At 35.1% G+C, this 19,001-nt stretch overlaps 1 protein-coding gene across 3 annotated transcripts in view; it reads right to left on the bottom strand.

Annotated features, from left to right (window-relative positions):
- The window catches only part of LOC142332914 (FERM, ARHGEF and pleckstrin domain-containing protein 1-like), a 410,843-nt gene that overhangs the window by 280,981 nt on the left and 110,861 nt on the right, over positions 1-19,001 (bottom strand). For all 3 annotated transcript variants that reach the window (XM_075379617.1, XM_075379618.1, XM_075379619.1), the window contains exon 3: positions 2,645-2,831. In XM_075379617.1, coding sequence (XP_075235732.1) covers positions 2,645-2,824 — 180 coding nt within the window. In that variant the 5' untranslated portion in view covers positions 2,825-2,831. The remainder of the gene's footprint in view (positions 1-2,644; positions 2,832-19,001) is intronic.

The raw sequence follows: 19,001 nt of genomic DNA, 5'->3' as shown, positions 1-19,001 counted from the left end.
GCACACGCACACACACTTTAATGTTAATTTTAAAAGATTAATGTTGAAAATTTTAACATTTAAAATGTTAATTTTTAACCCCAGTTTCAAAAAATATTAAATTAGGCAACGTCTTTATTTAATAAATAAATATTCTGTAGATATAAATCACAATCGATTTCTATTAAAAACATAAAAATTATTTGCACGAAATTCAAATCACTTACAAGTTCAAAAAACATTATTCTTATGTCGATTGATGACTAGCAGTTACTTTGGTGAGAAATTTTAGAATGCCTTCTAATTTTTTTTGTTTCACAGACTCTCTCTTAACAATAACACATGATAAAATAGTATGTATACTATGTATGAGACGGAGGCATATATATATATATATATATATATATATGAATATTAACATAAATGTAATTTAAGTTTTATTTTCCTCTTGAATGGATAGAATTAAATATAATAAGACATATTTTACTTAAAAACATTATCTTTAAATAATCTCTTGGGTTAACCAATCGACTATACAAACTTATAAATTAAAATCACTCGTTTCACTTAGAATTCTCTAACTTTCCTCAGGTGACAACACACATTCATGCACATATCATACAAATTCTCTTACGTACTAACCCATCTACCCGTCCTAGATAACAAAATTTTATTCACATCCTTCTTGTAATAGATCCCCCTGCTCATACAATATACATTGCACAGACATATCACCTTATAAAAAAAGAATAGAAGCCTATAAATATAGAAAATAAAAAAATCCCTTTCGGCACGCCGGAAGGTGGAGGTAGATTTCACCGGTGATAAGTAGGGGATAAAAAGATTTCCACCTTAATGTTAAAAAAACTTCAAATTTACTCAATACAATGGTTGGTGAAAAAAAGTTTCACATGTTTAGCGTACGACAAGCCCAATCTTCTTACAATTCCAGCAACATTTTGGTCATCCTTGCCGTAAGCGTAAGGGTTGGTCACATCAAAAATTGTTATAGACAAATGTTTTAGGTAATGTTTAGAGAACTAACAACCACTTTAAACAAATTCGATACTGTGCTTATTAATGGAGGTACGATTCTGTTTTCTTCGAAACCCCACTTTTTCAAACCCCCTGGACCAATGTTTGGTGATATAAAAAAAATTCACTTACATAACTTTTAGGCACTTATCCGAATAATAATAGTGACTTTAAACAAATTCGATATTTTACTTAATACGAAAGTTAGTGATATTTTTTATTTTTTTTTGTTTTAGTCATCATTTGCCGTTAAGAGTTGGTCATATCAAAAATTGTTTCAGATAAAAGTTTTATGTAATGTTAATAGATCAGATGTAATGTGAGAGGAGTAACGACCACTTTAAACCGATTCGATACTGTGCCTATTAAGGGAAATACGATTTTTTTCTTCAAAACCCCATTTTTCCCATCCCCTGGGTCAATGGTTGGTGATATCAAAAAACTTTATTTAGATAAGTTTTAGACCCTTACCCAAAGAATAGTAGGAACTTTAAAAGAATTCGATATTTCACTTAATAAGAAAGTTATAGCAATATTTTGTTATTTCGAAAAATCCCCCATGGTCCGATTTTGGCCGTTAACAAACTCGACCGACCGAGATTTTGGAACAAGTTATTTTTTAAGGAACAATTTGAAAGAAATCGGCGGAAAATTACGGGAGTTATCCTGTTCACAAGAAAGTGAAATGGTTTCGGGGTCTGGGGGATGTGAAACGCGAAGAAACCTCGAAATTTTCCGGAAGTCGATTCATGGTACCCATTACAATAGGAAGTGACAGCGCTCAAAAAACATACAATAGAACATAAACACTGGTTTGATTTCAACAGCACCAAAATATTAGACAAAGAACAAAATACACATAAAAGAATCGCTCTAGAAATTCTATACATCAAGAAAAATACAGACTCTGTCAACAACAGAACGAACATGGCCGGATTAAGCAACATATATGTTAATTTAATTTAAAAAATCATATTTATATTGTAAATTTAATTTTAAGGAAAATAATGTTTAATGTTTGCAATTTTTGAGAAAAATATATGCATTGCAAAGGTTTCAATACACAGGAAATAGTAATCAAGTTATATAAAAAGACATATAATTATCTAAAAATAAGATGAGTCATGTATGAGTAAGAGGATATATTACAACTACGGTGGAGATAAAATATCGTTAACTAGGATGAGTTGACCAGTTAATTTCTTACTATGTGGGAGAATTTTGTACGATGTGTGTATGAATGTATATTGCCACCTGAGGAAGCTAAGAGAATTCTAAGTGAGACGTAATGATTTAAATTTATACGTTTGTATAATTAATTGGTTAACTCAAAATTTTAATAAAGATAATATTTTTAGTAAAACATTTCTTGTTATATAATTTTTTTTTTCAGGACGAAAAACACTTTCGCGTTATCATCGCCTAGAGTATACATAATACACAAGTGTTCCAAAAGTTTCCATGCATAGAATACAAAAAATAATAATAAATACATAAAAATAAATAAAAGTGATTTCCATAAATAAAAAAAATGTTTATTATTCCTATGAAAAAAAAATTGTGTATGAGAGTGCATGCACGCGTACGTCGATAAAAATAACTTAAAAAATGTAAAAGTAAAGTTACATACCTGTATTTGAAACATGGTAACAGAATCGTCCAGCATTTGAACACGAATAGCGAACATTTTTCCACCTTTTTTTGGCGTACCGGGAGGCAATGGGCCGCCGCAATCGACACCGGCCGGTGTCGAATGCGAATGCGGTAGCTTGCCCAGGGAAACACTTTTCTCTCCATCCAGCATTTCCATTACCTTCCTAAAAAATAAATAAGAATAATAATAACAAACAAATTAAAAAAAAAAAAAATAACAAAAATAAAACGCTTTTAATTTTTCTACGAATGGAATATACAGAACGCGTTTTGTTTCACGGGCAGGAAGTAACAGATTTAATTTTTATTACACTGTCTAATCACTTTCAGAGAAGTTCAATTAAATACTTCTAAAAAAAACAATTTTAGGAATAGGCGAGGTTACTCCGTACTCAGATTGCTTTTACGTGTCTCCGGAGAATTTTGAACAGGATGTGGACCAACTTCGTGTAGAGGCCCATCCCTCTGAGTTGCCCAGTTTATCTCATTCTACGGTTTCTCCAATTAGTAGGCACAATATTATTTTACTAACGTACATCAACAACAAAAACGTTAACGTGATTCTCAAGTTTCTATTATAAGCACACTACAGATAAAAAAGAAAAAAAACTAGTCCAACTGACGATACTTATTGGAAATTTCCTAATCAAAAAATGATAAAACGGAAAGCCCAGTATATCTTCTGACACATATATTTATAAAATCTGAAATCAATCTGAAGTACAAAAGGAAATAAGAATATAAGAAATGAAATTATAATTGGACATACTTACGCCAATCCTTCTTATGAATTAAGAATCCGTTTACAAGGAAGATTTTTACAGTACGAGCAGGTGCTGAAAAGTTTCTGGCTTTGATGCCTCGTGGTTGAAATACGAAAAACAACTTTGAGCTGATTTGAAAGTTTGAAATCTTAGTGTAACTGTGCAAATATCAGGTGTCCAGGATTCGTACAAATTTTTCTGTTTCAGGTGAAAGCCGAGATGGCAGAGTCTAAAGCAAGTTTCTCGTCAGTGGAATTACGGGTGATGAAGTTTTTGTTTCTCCAGGGAAAGTCAGCAAAAGACATTCACACTGAGATGTCTCAAACACTGGGAGGAAAGTGTGCTTCCTACAGCACTGTGAAAACTTAGATATCTCGTTTCAAGACTGGCCATTTCACTGTTGAAAATAAGCGCTGCAGTGGGCGCCCTCAAATGGCAACTGAATTTCATGCTGTCCATGAGCTCACTGTCGAGGATCGGCGAATATCCGCCAAAAAAAAAGATAGCCCAGATACTGGACATCTCCAGGTAGCTTGCTGGTTTCATTATTACCACAATCCTAGACATGCGCAAGCTTTCAGCGAAGTGGGTGCCGAAAATGTTTGAACTGTGATCGGCGGAAGGAACAAGCCATCCAAAGCCGTTTTGCGCTATTTTGAGGCTCCAGAGGCCTTTTTGGCCAGGTTAGCGACTTAGAATGAAACTTGGCTTCATATTTATGATCCTGAAACCAAGAAACTTCAAAAGAATGACCCACACAGCAACACCCCGCGACCGAAGAAGTTCCGCTCCCAGAAATAGCCAAAAAAAGTGATGGCGTCCGTTTTCTGGAACAAACACGGCATTCTGTTGGTGGACTATTTACGTCAGGGGTCTAGTATAACCGGACAATATTATGCTAACCTGCTGGACCAGTTCAAGGAGGCAATTAAGAAAATCGTCGAGGGAAGTTGGCCAAAAGGACCCTTCTGTTGCATAACAATGCACCTGCGCATACGTCCAACGTTATGGCTGTCAAATTGACCACCCTGGATTTCCAACTGGTTAACCATCCTCCCTACTCACCTGACCTAGTCCCTTCGGACTATAATCTGTTTCCGAACTTGAAGAAACACCTGAAGAGTATTCGTTTTGAGAAGATTGAAGATGTCAAAGAGGCTGCTGAGAGCTGGTTTTGCGCCCAATCACAGGACTTTTATTTGCACGGATTAGAAAAGCTGCAACAACGATGTACCAAGTGTATCAGTGTCAGGGGATAATATATTAAATAAACGGATAATTTCAAAACTCTGGCTCCATTCTTTGTAGGCAAAGCCAAGAACTTTTCAGCACCTCCTCGTATAGGGAGTGCTCAGGATTTGCAAGTACGGGTGATTTCAATTCAAAATTTTAGAACACCTAATGAAAACGTTATTTATAACGTCATTATAAAATCAAATAAATAAAACCAGAAACCTAAAATTAAATTTAGATCAAAATAAGGTAAAAAATTATTATAATTTTTGAGGTATAAATCGAGAAATACAAGTGTGAGAAATTTATTCATAATACTAAAAAAAATATATATATATATACATATATAACCTAACAGGGAATATCACCCAAGATAAAATTCCATCCAAGATAAAGATATTCCATACCATGCGCTGGGAAGTGTACCATTCTCACGAAGATTAAAATGCATTTTTCTATCAATTTTGTTTTTAACAATAATCATGTGATGGACGATGGAGTAATTTATTGATTAAAACGGGCGTATTTTTTTAAATTTCGACCGTCTATGGAGGACCTCTCGATGTTTCAATCGAAATTTTCCGAGAAATACCCATTAATGTTTTTATGAAGAACCCGAATCAGGTCTCAAAACCGGGAGGGTGAATAGCCTGCATTCACCCGAACTGAATTGGTACATTACTCGGCATTAATAAAAATTGATCTTTTTTTCATAATATTATTGCATCGATTTTTTAGAATTAAATTATCTACAGGTTTTGACAATAAAATTTACGCATTTGTCATTTAACGAAGTTACTATAATATTTCAAACCTAAAAAAAGAAAAACTTTTTCGATAGCGATTTTTTCTGTTTTCGTTGGACATTATGAAAACTACGGGATATACAGTTCTGGAACGTTTTATTTGATTTTTCAGTTCAAAAAAACATAGGAAGCCATTACGTTTCCTATTTGTACGTTTACCCTTATATAAAGACTTAAAAATTTTAGTGTGACCTCATTTCACCGGGGGAATTGAAATCAGGGAGATATTTTTCGCTAACTAGATAATGAAGCGTTTCCGGACATATGTTTGTATGAAAATTCTTTTCTTTATTTCAAGCACTAGAATCAGTTCCCAAATTACTTCCTTTTCCTCATGAATCACTCACAGGTTAGTTGCATAATTTTATTTTCAATTTTAAAATCCTTAAAAGGTATACGAAAAATCAGTTCAAACACAAAAACCAATAACTTTATTCGGAAAGTTAAGAAAAATACAATTAATTAAACCTACTAGGGTTTTCGTACACCAACAAATTCAACTAAAATCCGCAATAAAGCAAAATTAAGCTGAATTCTTTTCATAGATTTAATCCAAGGTTGGTAGCCTGTTTTGAAACTGTGACTTATGGATAAAAAAAAAACAACATTTTTTGTTCTATAGATAAAAGCTACTAAAATAAATAAAAATTTAATTCATTTAGTTGTAGCATAGAGAAATTTAAAAGCGAAATAAATAAACAAAGAACAACAAAAGTTTTACAAAGATTAAATGTCAGTATTCCTATATTCTCTGTTTATTCATACTGATTTTTAGAGTACGTACAATAGAAATAAAAAGAGAAAGAGTGAAGGAAGGGGGTTAAAAGTGGAACGGAGGAGAGGAGCACCGGCTTGTGTTCCTCTGCCTGTTTTTGAATATACCTCCCTCCCGTTTCTGTATAACCCTTTGGGTGATATCTAACTTCAAACGTTGTCTGCTTCCCCGTAAAATTGAATTATATAATCCGGTTTGATCTCGCTTTACGGAAACCCCTTTAGTACATATAAACACACATGCATATGCATATTCGCAGTTCAACAACTGATGAATTCAGGATCAGAGATCACAAATATTAATTACTAGTTAATTCTATTATGATTTATTCTTTGTATTGCGACATACGACTATTACAATTAAAATAAATAAAAAAATCATGATTTATTAATTTGTTGATTCAACCAGCATCGCATCCAAATACAAGGGTCACCCGTAAAGTAAATAATTAATTGGCTGTAATTTATTTTAAACAAATAATAATTAAAATATATTAAGTTCTAGATAATCATAACTTAAATTGAGATAATTAATAAATTGTGCCATCAGATTATTTATTCTATAAATTCACCGCTAGTTTTGTCAACCTCTCAAAAATAGCTTTTTTTGACCTGATATAATCGATTTCAAAATACGTTCACAAACAGAAAAGATCAAAAAATTTAAAGTAATGTGCAGTGAAACGGTGAATCATCTGTCTTTATAAATTTCATTAACAGTTCTTCAACGAAGAACGATACCAGTCATGAAAATACTTGATCGATCTCGATTCATTCCACATGATAAATAATTTTCTCACACTTTATTATATATACATCATTCATAAATCATATGCGGAATATTTTTTTTTTATCTACCTATAAATCTTCTTAAGATGGAATAATCTTAAGTTTAAAAACTAAAAGAAATAATTTCGTATCCGATGGGATTTTTTTTTAATTAATTTTAACCCTTTTAAACAGTAAGGAATACAGTATTAACCACATTTAAAGTGGGAACACATGGTTATGATCGAACCAATACAAGAGAACAGGCTTCATTTCACTGGTGAGAGCTTTACAGGTAAACACTATATGCAAACGTTACTTATTCTCTAGATTGTCCTTGAGTATGAAGCCTCTTGAATGGGCATCTCATTCATAGGTATGAATATTTGTAAATACTTTAGAAATTCAAAACGCTAAAGTTTTGTTGATTTGATACTAAGAATATCTATATACAAAACATATCGTCGTATACCTACGGAGGTTCCAAATCATCTGAAATTACTTTTTTTATAAATAATTTATAACAGAATTCAATTTTCGATAATACCAAATATTATATTTTTGACAAAAACTATTATCCAATAAAGAAAATACTGTGCAGCTACGAGGCTCGGCCGATAAATTTTGCACATATATGCGTAAAATGAAAAGAGCTATTGAAATGAAATAAAAAACGAATAAAAGTACAATATCTTAGCTGCATAATGCAGTATTTATTTTTCAATATAATCCCCGTTTACACTGATACACATTTTCCAACGTGCGACCAGTTTTTGCATTCTATCGCTGAAAACTTCTAGCGGTCTTTCTCGGATCCAAGCGGCCATAGCTTCCTTCACCTCATCGTCGGTTGTGTATTGATTACCTTTGAGATCCCTCTTTGATGAGGGAAGAAGTGGAAGTCGCACAGAGCAAAATCCGGCGCGTATGGCGGATGCGGAATAGGCTCAAACTTCAGCTTGCGGAGAACCTCTGTAGTGGCGTACGATCTGTAAGGCCGCGCATTGTCATGTTGCAAGATTATGGGCATGGTGGTTTTTCGAACGCGACAAACTCGTCGTCTAAGATGTCTTAACGTCTCAATATACCGTTCGGAGTTCACAGTCGTCCCATATTCCAGATACTCGATCACATAAACGTCTTTGGCTTCCCAAAACACCGTCAAAAGGAGTTTCTTCGCCGAGGTTTGAGTTTTGAATTTCTTGGGTTTTGGCGATTCGTAATATCTGTATTCCGTGCTTTGCCTTTTTTTCCCGGGTCATAATGATGTACCCAATTCTCATCCCCGGTCACAATATTGAAAAGGAAGTCGTTTCTTTCGGCACGATAGCGCTGCAGAAGTTCTTCGCAACATTCGATACGAGACCGCTTCTGTTCGTCCGTCAGTTTGCGCGGTACCCATCGTACACAGATTTTACGGTAACCAAATTGCTCGATAATATGGCCTACTCGTTCTTCAGATACACCTCTAAATAGCGATGCGTTGCTAGGTGATTCGTCGATCACTCTGAAGTAAATCGTTCATCTCCTTTCGATGTTTCTCATCAGTCACAGAAACTGGTCGTCCGCAGCAAAGTGCGACCTCAATTACCGCTTTAGCAGCTTCACATTCGGGAAATTTCAACGCCCACCTATTTGCAGTAAAACTGACAACAGTCTCACTATCGTAAACTGCTTTTAAACGATGAAAAATATTCGTAGAATTCACATTTTCTGCTGTTAAAATTTCGCCCACTGCGCGCCGTTTTTACCGTGTTGACATACGGCCGTACTCGACTCCATTTTAACTGCTACTGAAAAAAAAAACCGTGAACGGATTTCAACGCATTATCGCAGGTTTATAGAGGGGGATTTTAACTATCATGTGCTGCCACGCCCAACTCGATAATACCTTTTTGTGTCCGTGTAGCACGCTGTGTGCAAAATTTATTAGCCGAGCCTCGCATTAATGATTAACATTTTAATCGTTGCCATTTTGAAATTTTCAAACTGACTTAGTAGAAGATGCTGTTGAGTACATTTACACCAAATTTCATTAAAATGCCACTTCTTATGATATAAATTTTTGTTGAAAAAGATAAACACAAAATAGCGGACGTGGAAAAATGAAGCAAGAAAAAATTAACAATACGATCGTTAGTCCACATAAACTTCGTTATTTATTTCGATGTCTTGAATTGATCCCTTAAGTTTGGTCATCACCTCCCGTGAAACCTGTATAATTATTTTTATACCGATCTTGCCAATAAGTCGCGTGTAAGTATAGAATGGGCCAAAAGATAGCAACCGACAATTAATATTCTTAAAAAAATCTTATTAAAATAGTATACTCTATTGTATTTTTTGGGAAACAAAAAGTATTTATATTTATTTATTTTCTTACAATAGATGTGAAAATGTCCTCCATATGTCGCTGCACGTGCCTCAACACGTTTCTTCATATTAGTTGTTACTTTTCGGATGATCGCTGCATGCGGGACATAATCGTCATAGATCTGCGCTTGAGTCGGTCGATTGTGTGAGGGCTGTTCTTATAGACATTATCCTGCAGATGTCCCCTTAGAAAAAAGTCGGGAAATGTTAAATCTGGCGATCTAAGCGGCCAAAGTCCACGAAAAATTATGAGTTCCCGAAGAACTAACACAACATTACCTTTGTTCTATCCGCTGTGGGCACCGTCTTGCGGCAGCCAGCAGTCTTGTTCATCAGCCTTTAACAGTGCTACGAATGTCATGATGTACTGGTAACGTTCAGCTGTTATCGTTTCAGTGAAAAAGATTGGGCATACAATTCTTTTCCGCTAAATCGCACACCAAACTCCGACCTTCTGTGAATGTAAAGGAGTCTCATTGAAACTTTCAAGGTTTTCTGAACTGCAGTATCTGTCGTTCTGGCCGTTTACGTATCGGCGTATCGGCTTAGGTGAAACCGTGCTTCATCAAAGTAGAAAACATAGCGGAAAACTAATTCAACACCCAAACACTGCTGAGATTAAAACTCAAAAATCACGGACAGTAATGTGGTCTTTTTCCCCTATTTTTAGGTTTTCGAAACTCATTCACACGTGAATACGATACAAACGAGTTTCAGCTTTTTTGTGGCTCTGCAAACACTCCCGTATCACATTTTGGTTTGTTGACAGTTTTCGTTATCGACTTTCTTGGTGAAAGTAACAAAGATACGAGGATACTTTCCAAGGACGCAACACTTAAAACCGCAGGTCGGCCGGACCGTTTACATCATCCAAACTACCGGTTTTTCTAAAACGAGCGACTACGCGTAAAATCGTTGATTTATTAGGCACCCGCGATTCAGGAAAAGCTACCCTGAAGTCTTCCTATTCTACGAATAATTGCGATTTAAAGTAACTTTTAACAATGAAGGTACGTTGAGCGTTTCTCCCAAGAAACGCACGTTTGTCCGCTCACATCTTACTCGCTACCGTCATATAAAATTGGTTGTTGTCATACAAAACAATCCGTCATACAAAGCAGGGAAATTGCTAGGCTATCGTGTGCTACTCTTCCATCACAAGGTCACTCGTTGCCAACGCGCGCGCGCGCGCGCGCGCTCACACACACACACACACACACACACACACACACACACACACACACCCACCGGAAAAGAAACTAAACTTCCCTCCGCAGCATGTTTTCGAATTTAGGATTGAGTCTCTTTTGGCTCACACTGTATCATATCAATACATGAATCTCCTCATGTGGAGTGGAAAATGGTAATTCGGTTCAATTTTAATCCCAACTTTAATCAACTTAATCCCAATTTTCTTTCTTAAAAAGATGGAAAGATATTTTTATAGATTATCGAGAAATGTTAAGATTTAGTCGTAGTTTGCAACGAGGAATAAAAAAAAGGCTATTAAAATTGTTTTGTTACCGAAATGTATTGAGACTTTGTAATGAAAGAGCGAGCATTACTCAACAGCTATGGTCATTAGTCGGGTGGAAATCAGTAGCATAAGAAGAGAAGCCACGCCTGACCGGGATTCGAACCGGGACCAACGTACTAAATACAGAGACAATACCTACTCAGCCACAAAGGTCGGCAAATATTGAAGAATATATTGAGAAACTGAGATTAGCTGTGAGTACTCACCGGAAATAAAAGTTTCTACCACACATTCGTTTACTCTACATACCTACTGATGTTGGACGCATTCATTTTAAATTAGAATTACAATCCTTATAAATCAGCCATATATATCGAAATTGAACAAACCTTGTTTTGTATAAAACTATATAACTCGCACTAAAAATTAATTAATTTGAAATTTAATTAATCCTTTTATTTACATTTTAATTTTAAACCAAACACCAGCATTTTCTGAATATTACATTTTTGGGGTAGAACCAAATCGCGTTCCGTTGTATATAGTTTTACCGAATAAAATTTAAAGAAAATTACAAATGTTATTTTGGTTTTTGTTTTAATCGAGCAATTCGATTACAATAACGACAATGCAACTTTTAGCACTATGTTATTTAGCCGCTTTTTCAAACTTTCTTAACGTCGGTATACCGTGTAAGGCTTCAAACCTTCCCTGAAACAAAGTCTTAAGTTTCTAAGGTGCGTAAAAGTTCAGGAATACGTTTTTTTTTTTTTTAAATTGCGTGCCGCTTTTTCGTGACGCTATTTAAATGAATGTAATTCGCAATGACATATTTCTCTTAAACCTTATGACAGAACCAGAGAAACACTTAAATCAGGGTATGTCTTGAATGTAAACCCACCGGGTTGGTCTAGTGGTGAAAGCGTCTTCGCAAATCAGGTGATTTCGAAGTCGAGAGATCCAACGTTCAAATCCTAGTAAAAGCAGTTACTTTTATACAGATTTGAATACTAGATCGTAGATACCGGTATACTTTTGTGGTTGGGTTTCAATTAACCGCACATCTCAGGAATGGTCGACCTGAGACAGTACAAGACTACACTTCTCTTATACTCGTACATATCATCCTCATTCATCCTCTGAAGAAAACCTGACGATGATTACCGGACGCTAAACAGGGGCTAAAAAGGTCTTAAATGTAAAAATAAATAAATGTAGAATTGAAAACCTATTTCTCTTGAACACAATTACATAAAATACGTCTTATCAGAAAAGTAGAGGAAATAACACCCGATCGTATTAATTTAATATTTATTTTTATTGTGTAATTTTAGATATAAAAAGTCACATTCAATTACATCAAACTTTTTTTTTAAGTCAGTACATCAATTTTATTTCATAATGAGAAGAAAACAAAGAAAATCCATTGTCTATTGCGTTCAATGAATTCTATTAAATCATTAACACCCCTCAGAGCACCACCACACGACCACTTCTATATATAAGCACTGATCCGATCAATAGTACGAAGGAAATGTAATCTTGGTCGACGTACTTCAAAATGCAATCAGAAATCTCATTACTATCACAACTAACGCTATTAGCAAGCGTTAATGTAAAAAAAAAAAAAACTTATCTTTTTCGATAATTATATTTTACTAATAAATATATGAAAAGAATTGCGTTTATTATGTATCAAATTAAAAGTTTTTCCTTTTTGTGCAATATTTGACTACCTTCCACAAAAGATATAGGAGGAATTAATAGAGAGAAATACATGCAAAAAGTATCCCGCGTTTTACCTAAAATTAATGTAACGGTTGTTAGATTTAAAATTATTATGATAAAAAGAATATTTTTTAGAAATAAATTGAACGCGGTTCGAATGAAATTTGCAACAAATTTACATTTTATATTTTGCAATTATTAAGTACTCTAATTTTATTTTCCAAAATATATATACAAAATGTCCTTTAAAGGTGAGGCCAAGGAAGTCTTTCTACTTAACATACTGAAGAAAAAATGTCCAATTAACATAACTCCGAAAACGCATATTTTTCTGTCTGTCCGCCATTTTGTTTATTTTTTAAAGAAAAAAACTATTTTTCAAGAACGGTAAGAGATAACGCAATAAAATTTTTTACTTTATTTTAAATAAACGTTTTATCATAGACAAAAAAATAACGACGATAATCTTCGTTAATAAATTTCAAAATGGCGGTCGTTTCAATTTTTCAATCTCAAATATCTTAGGAATTATTAAATTTATCAAATTGTGTTGTATTATAAAAATCATAAAGCATTTTTCTGTGAACAAAACACGACTTCTTAGGCGTAAAAATCCGACAAAAAACAAGGTAATTGCAAAAAGTAGGCGTAACAGATATGGCGGCCATCTTGTTTTTTTTATTATCGTGAATCACTTGATAACTAAATCAAATTTTCTGATTAAAATTGTCGTTTTGTTCGCAAATAAATACTTCATAATTTTTGTAATACAAGACAATTTGATAAATCTAATAATTTCTCAGATATTTAAGATTGAAAAATTGAAACGACCGCTGTTTTAAAATTTATCAACGAAGAGTATACTTTTTTTTTCCTATTAAAAAAAATTAATTTAAAATAGAGTACAAAATTTTAATGCGTTATCTCCAACCGTTCTTGAAAAGTAGTTTTTTCTTCAAAAACCACTAAATGACATACAGAAAAATATACGTTTTTGGACCTATGTTCACCGGAGATTTTTTCTTCGCTGTGTTAAGTAGAATCACTTCCTAGTGTTTAGCCTTACCTTGTATATATATTTATTTACAACATTAAATAATATTTATAAGCCGATCTACTTGCTATTGTTAACATTTAAAGCATAAGATAATAATTGTAAAATTACGCATTTCTAGTTTAATTAAACGCTTTGTAAATTATACTTGCATATGCATCTATTAAATAATAATGCGTTGTAAATTAAAATAATAGGTGTATTTTAAGTTTAAATAAATCTTCTTCATTAACGAAAAATGAATTTGATTTGTTGAGTGCCTATTCTGAATAACTACAGTAACAATTACATCAACAAGGACGAAATCATCGTTACTAATAAGGTGAGAATTTAATAAGGAACACAATCGTTACTACTCTATATCCGAATACAAATATACTAATGTTCTATTATATTTAAAATAACAATATTTAGTGGTATAAATTTGTTTAATTTTTATAAAATACGATATCAATTGTAAAATTACGGAGTTTTATTTTCCAGTTTAATTACGCACATTAAATAATATTTATATGCGTTAAGAATTATAAAATACGATATTAATTGTACATTAGAAAATAAAGTTAATATTTACGACGTTCTAAGAGTTAAAATTTGTTTAAAAATGAATCGATTGCAAATTGCACGACTGTAATGAGAATTTACATATTATTTTTCCAAATAATAATTACGCATTTTTATATTTTATTTACTTTCCAGTTTAATTTCCCACATTAAAAAATATTTATAAAATAAAGTATTACTTACATATATCTACTGAATTATGTGCTGGAAATAAATCTTCGTTGTTAAAATGTTAATAATAACGAAAAAATGAATTTGATTTGTTGCAGTGATAGTATAAATAATATCATGAGCAGCAACAAAAACGCAGCCGACAACGTGAGAATAATTTTACAGATGGAACATTTCGCCACTTCATTCGTCAAAAATAAGGTCGGCGACAGGCCATTATTAAAGTTATTACAATCTGCCAAATTGCCCTATAATATCCTGCCTGAAATGATCGACGATCAAAAACGCAAAACGATAGCGCAGTGGATGCACATCATCTGCATAATCGAACGGCAGCCAATTATATGTTTTACTGTATCAGAATTGCCGAAGGCATTAGAGATAATCGACCTACTAACGTGCAACTGTTTACCGGTCTCCTCAAGGTTTTTAGAAGACGAACCTTCATCACCCGAAGAAATAGTGCAATATACAGGGCGAACATGTATGCACGAGGACACTCGCAAATTTGAGGTGCAAGTAATTAATGTGCTGCATTGGAGACCGATGATCATCACACCTCACGAATTTTTATATAATATTGTATCGAGGATGAAACGCGTAACTCACAAATTCGATCAAATCGAATATCGGACACAAGAATTAATAAGCGAACGTTATATTTTAAAAACCTAAACAGGTTTGCTATTACCGCAATTCTTACTTCTTGAATTTTGACCTCGATAAAATTTTACGATGACATTCGCACGTCAAAATACAAAATTATTAGAGAAAAAATGTTTCATTATTACCGTTCCTATTTCTATTAATGAAATTAATAATTTCATTTCATTTTTTCGTTTTCATAAAAACGGTAATAAAACCGTCTGTTGTAAACGTTACTCCATTAAAATCAACTAGAAAGCGTGCTTGCTGAAAATGATCAAACATTATCTGAAAAAATCCTATTTGAGGCGTAGATGTAGGTAGTGAAACACAGTCTGCAACGACAACATCTTTCATAAACTCTGTACCTAGGACGAGACCGTGTTCTGTATTCGTAAAGGACGGTCAAGTGCTATGCACTCCTGGAACGGGACGCGGTCGATCCGCTTCTCCTAAAGTAGTCGATCTCAGTCATAGAATACTTACGTTATAGTGGTTGCTACTCTGCTACCGTAAAGAACCCGTGCGGCGAGCTCGGATAGACGTACACGAGGGAATTCTTATTACAAGAGTAACAAATGCCCAAGGTGTGTCCGATCTCAAGCATCAACGGGCTCGACAGGCTGGTCTTACCTTTCGCCGGTTTACCGTTGAGGTCGTAACTCTAGGTCTCCTCATCGTATACGTGGATCTCTATGGAGGTGTCGGCTACGTTGGGGAAGAATGTACGGTGCAAAGATACCTCTCGGTCCGTCCAGCCTCCTCGAACACCGTTCTCTTTCATTTTTGAGCGGTGTGAATACCGCACTTGTCCGAAATAAAGATGTCGTACTCGTAGTCGGATACACGTCAGCAGCGTATGCCTCGTCCACTACCCAAACGCTTTTTCTGCCCCTTGCATCTTTTCAGGCGAGGCCAGCTGGTAGTGCGACTTCAGATCTCGTTTCTCCACACAATCCGGGAGATGGCGTATGGCATCACGTCCGACACGTCGCACCTAGACAGAACTGTGACGGCCTCGGTCACGTTGTTCAACTCCATCTACTGGCAACCGGTAAAATTCTTGAAACTGCCTCGAAGGGTTTTGTACTGCTTTTTCTTCCATCAGACTCCTATCATCCTTCATAAATCCATAATCTAATAGAAACTGACCGGGTTCGAACACTCGGTGGCGATACCGGGGGCTAATAGAAGAACAGTGTCATCTCTTTATCGTTATCGATCACGGAATGATCGATTCGACTCGACCATGCTATTGGATATACCGCCGATAATCTTATCGACTAGAGGAGAACAAGTGGTTAAGTTAAATTTAAAAATAAAAACGATTTTCGTTCTCTTTACGACCTTTCAAAACTAAAACTGAATACATCAGGATCGGCATCGCAATTTAAATACGTATTTTTTATTAGAAAATTGCATGTGTAGCATACAGGCAGATAAGCGTTGTATTTTAAATACCTAAAGAAACAAGAGAAAAAACAAGAGTATTAATCTTGACTATAGTTTTCGTCTTTCAGGTAAGCGGGCAGATCTTCATACACCAATGTGAGGGCGTACCGCTCATAATGATCGTCGATGTACTGTTTAGGGATAAAGCGGGTAACTTTTTGTCCGGGGCTATTTAAATACGACTCCTACGCTCTTTTCATGGCGTCTCACGCCACTTACAACAGGGCGTAGAATTTGCTCTGCTCAGCCGTCCACATGTGCAACCATAAAGGTTTTTCATAGCACAATTGTGTTCTTCGTCGAAAGGGCAGACCTTATCCATTTTAAAGGTAATATTGTTTATCGGAGGCCAGTTATACCCACGAGATCTGTTAACTTAGCGCGACCGTCGTTTAGAATCGATTCCAGCCCCACCAATTTCTGCGCACCTTTCACGAATATCGTTACATCAGGTCCTAGATTCGAGAGGATCGAGACTAACCTCGAGTGCGAAACGACAACCGCGTTTCAATTATGACATATTTATTTTTGCAAGTTCTGTATTGCGGCTCTGGAACTTGCGATGATATATCGTAATAATCGAAAGGCGGTTTAAGTAGATAATGCTCGGATCGGAGAAATGATGACCGGTTTTTGACAAATACATCTGCATTTGATAAGCGAAAGAAACTAAAATCGGCCGCGAATGTATACATTTTGAGACGTAAAACTGTAGACCAGCACAGACTACGAAACGCTTCTGACCGTACCTGTTAAAGAATTTCTGACCGTACTGCGTGATGCGATCGCTTATCGTTTAACAGTATGCGGTCGTATCGGTAGGGATAATTTGTTGTTTTGAATCTTAACTTTAATATCGACTGCGCCGGTTTTCAAAGTATCGCTCTATTTTGAATAATCGATAAAGATCAGCGATACAGAAGGGTAATTATTCAGGATGATGATGGGTTCCGTCAGACTTCATGTTGCAGTAAATTAAATAAACATTTTTAAACTTTTCGTACAACAAGAGTCGATCTGTCTGTACGTTTTCTTCCGCTTCGGCAAATAACCGAAGTCGACCAAATTAATTCGTAAGTCGGGTCGACTTCGGTATACAGTACGCATTTCGAGGGTTATTTCTTACTGCAGAGCCGCTGTTTCCGTTTTTCCTCGTCGGTAGTGTGTTCGGATCCTCCTTCTGTTTGTCTACGTCATTTTCGCAGCCGCCCATCCCATGTTGTTTCAATTTCACTTGCAGATCCTCAATCTCGTACATCTACGGGGTGATCTTTTTGTCGTTACCGTAATAAAACATGACCTCTTTCCCTTTTATAACGTTCGGTATGTTGTTGTAACACATGAAATCGACCAGTCCGAACTCCTACGCCGCATCATCGAGTTCTATCGGTGGAAAAAATTCCGCTGTCAGCACGAATGATTTTCCGCTACGGCAAAACATATTATCAGAAACTCCAGAAACAGATGTCCGCAGACGACTGAATCGAAATTATACTTGACGTGGTCTTCTTTCCTGCCGTTCGAAAATAGCGAAGTAATTCGATAAGGGATGCAAGTTACCGTAACTATCGAAATAAACGAAGTTACTGCTCCATTGTTTCACGTAACACATCCGATGGACGCCAGGATTGTCGATGCTACCAAAGTATACTATCTTCTTGTTCCTTGTCGATATTTAACTTACTTCGGCCAAAGCGTCGGTCAAATCCAATTTGGAGACCGCTTATAGTATCTGAAATTAAGTTTTCTACGGAAAAGGTCTCGTTGTCTTTTTTGATGTTTCTTTTGGTTATGTAAAAAAGCAACTTTTAATGTGGGGCGCGGCAGCTCAATCGACACAACCGTTGTTACTGTGAGTGCGATCGGCTACACTTGCCTCCGGTTGTTTCACTAGAAAACATAAAATTAGAAAAAAAAAATGAGAAACAAAATAAGAAGGAAGTCACTTCCTTGCAGTGTTTGTCGGGCAACGCTAAGAACCGTGCAAAATACATTTTACTCGAACGAAGGACGTGTAACCGGCTATAACTACTATTTTTAAGATGACAGCCGACTATTCTGAAACTCGTATACTTCAGATCGCTTTAAGTTTCGAATCCTATACTCTGAAGAAATTACAATACACCGATAGTTTTTATAAATTGAACGGGCTTTAATTATTATTTATGAGTATTATTTCTGCAAGAATGAGGATAATGAGCACGACGGGAATCCAGGGTGTGGAGCCCCCTCGTAGACGGGAAGGGTGAACAAAGCAACCGTCAACCTATTAAAAGTACTTTTCACGATAAACAAAATACACATCGAAAAAGACAAAACAGAATTTTCTTGTAGAAAATTTAATTTCAAATACTGCAAGCGTTATTTGAGAAACGACGTTTAAGCTGAGTTGAAAAAGCGTTAAAAAAACATTGTCAATCTGTATCAAATGAAATATTACTTTCTAGATAAAATTAAAACGAAAACGTTCAGATAATATACAAAATAAAAAGGTTTTTCACGACTAGAAGGTTGGGTGATGGGGA

This window comes from Lycorma delicatula, chromosome 12 (assembly GCF_047948215.1).
Source record: "Lycorma delicatula isolate Av1 chromosome 12, ASM4794821v1, whole genome shotgun sequence".
NCBI classification, from domain to species: Eukaryota; Metazoa; Arthropoda; class Insecta; order Hemiptera; family Fulgoridae; genus Lycorma; species Lycorma delicatula.
Note: the sequence above shows the minus strand (reverse complement) of the source record. Positions and strands in the feature narration are given on the sequence as shown.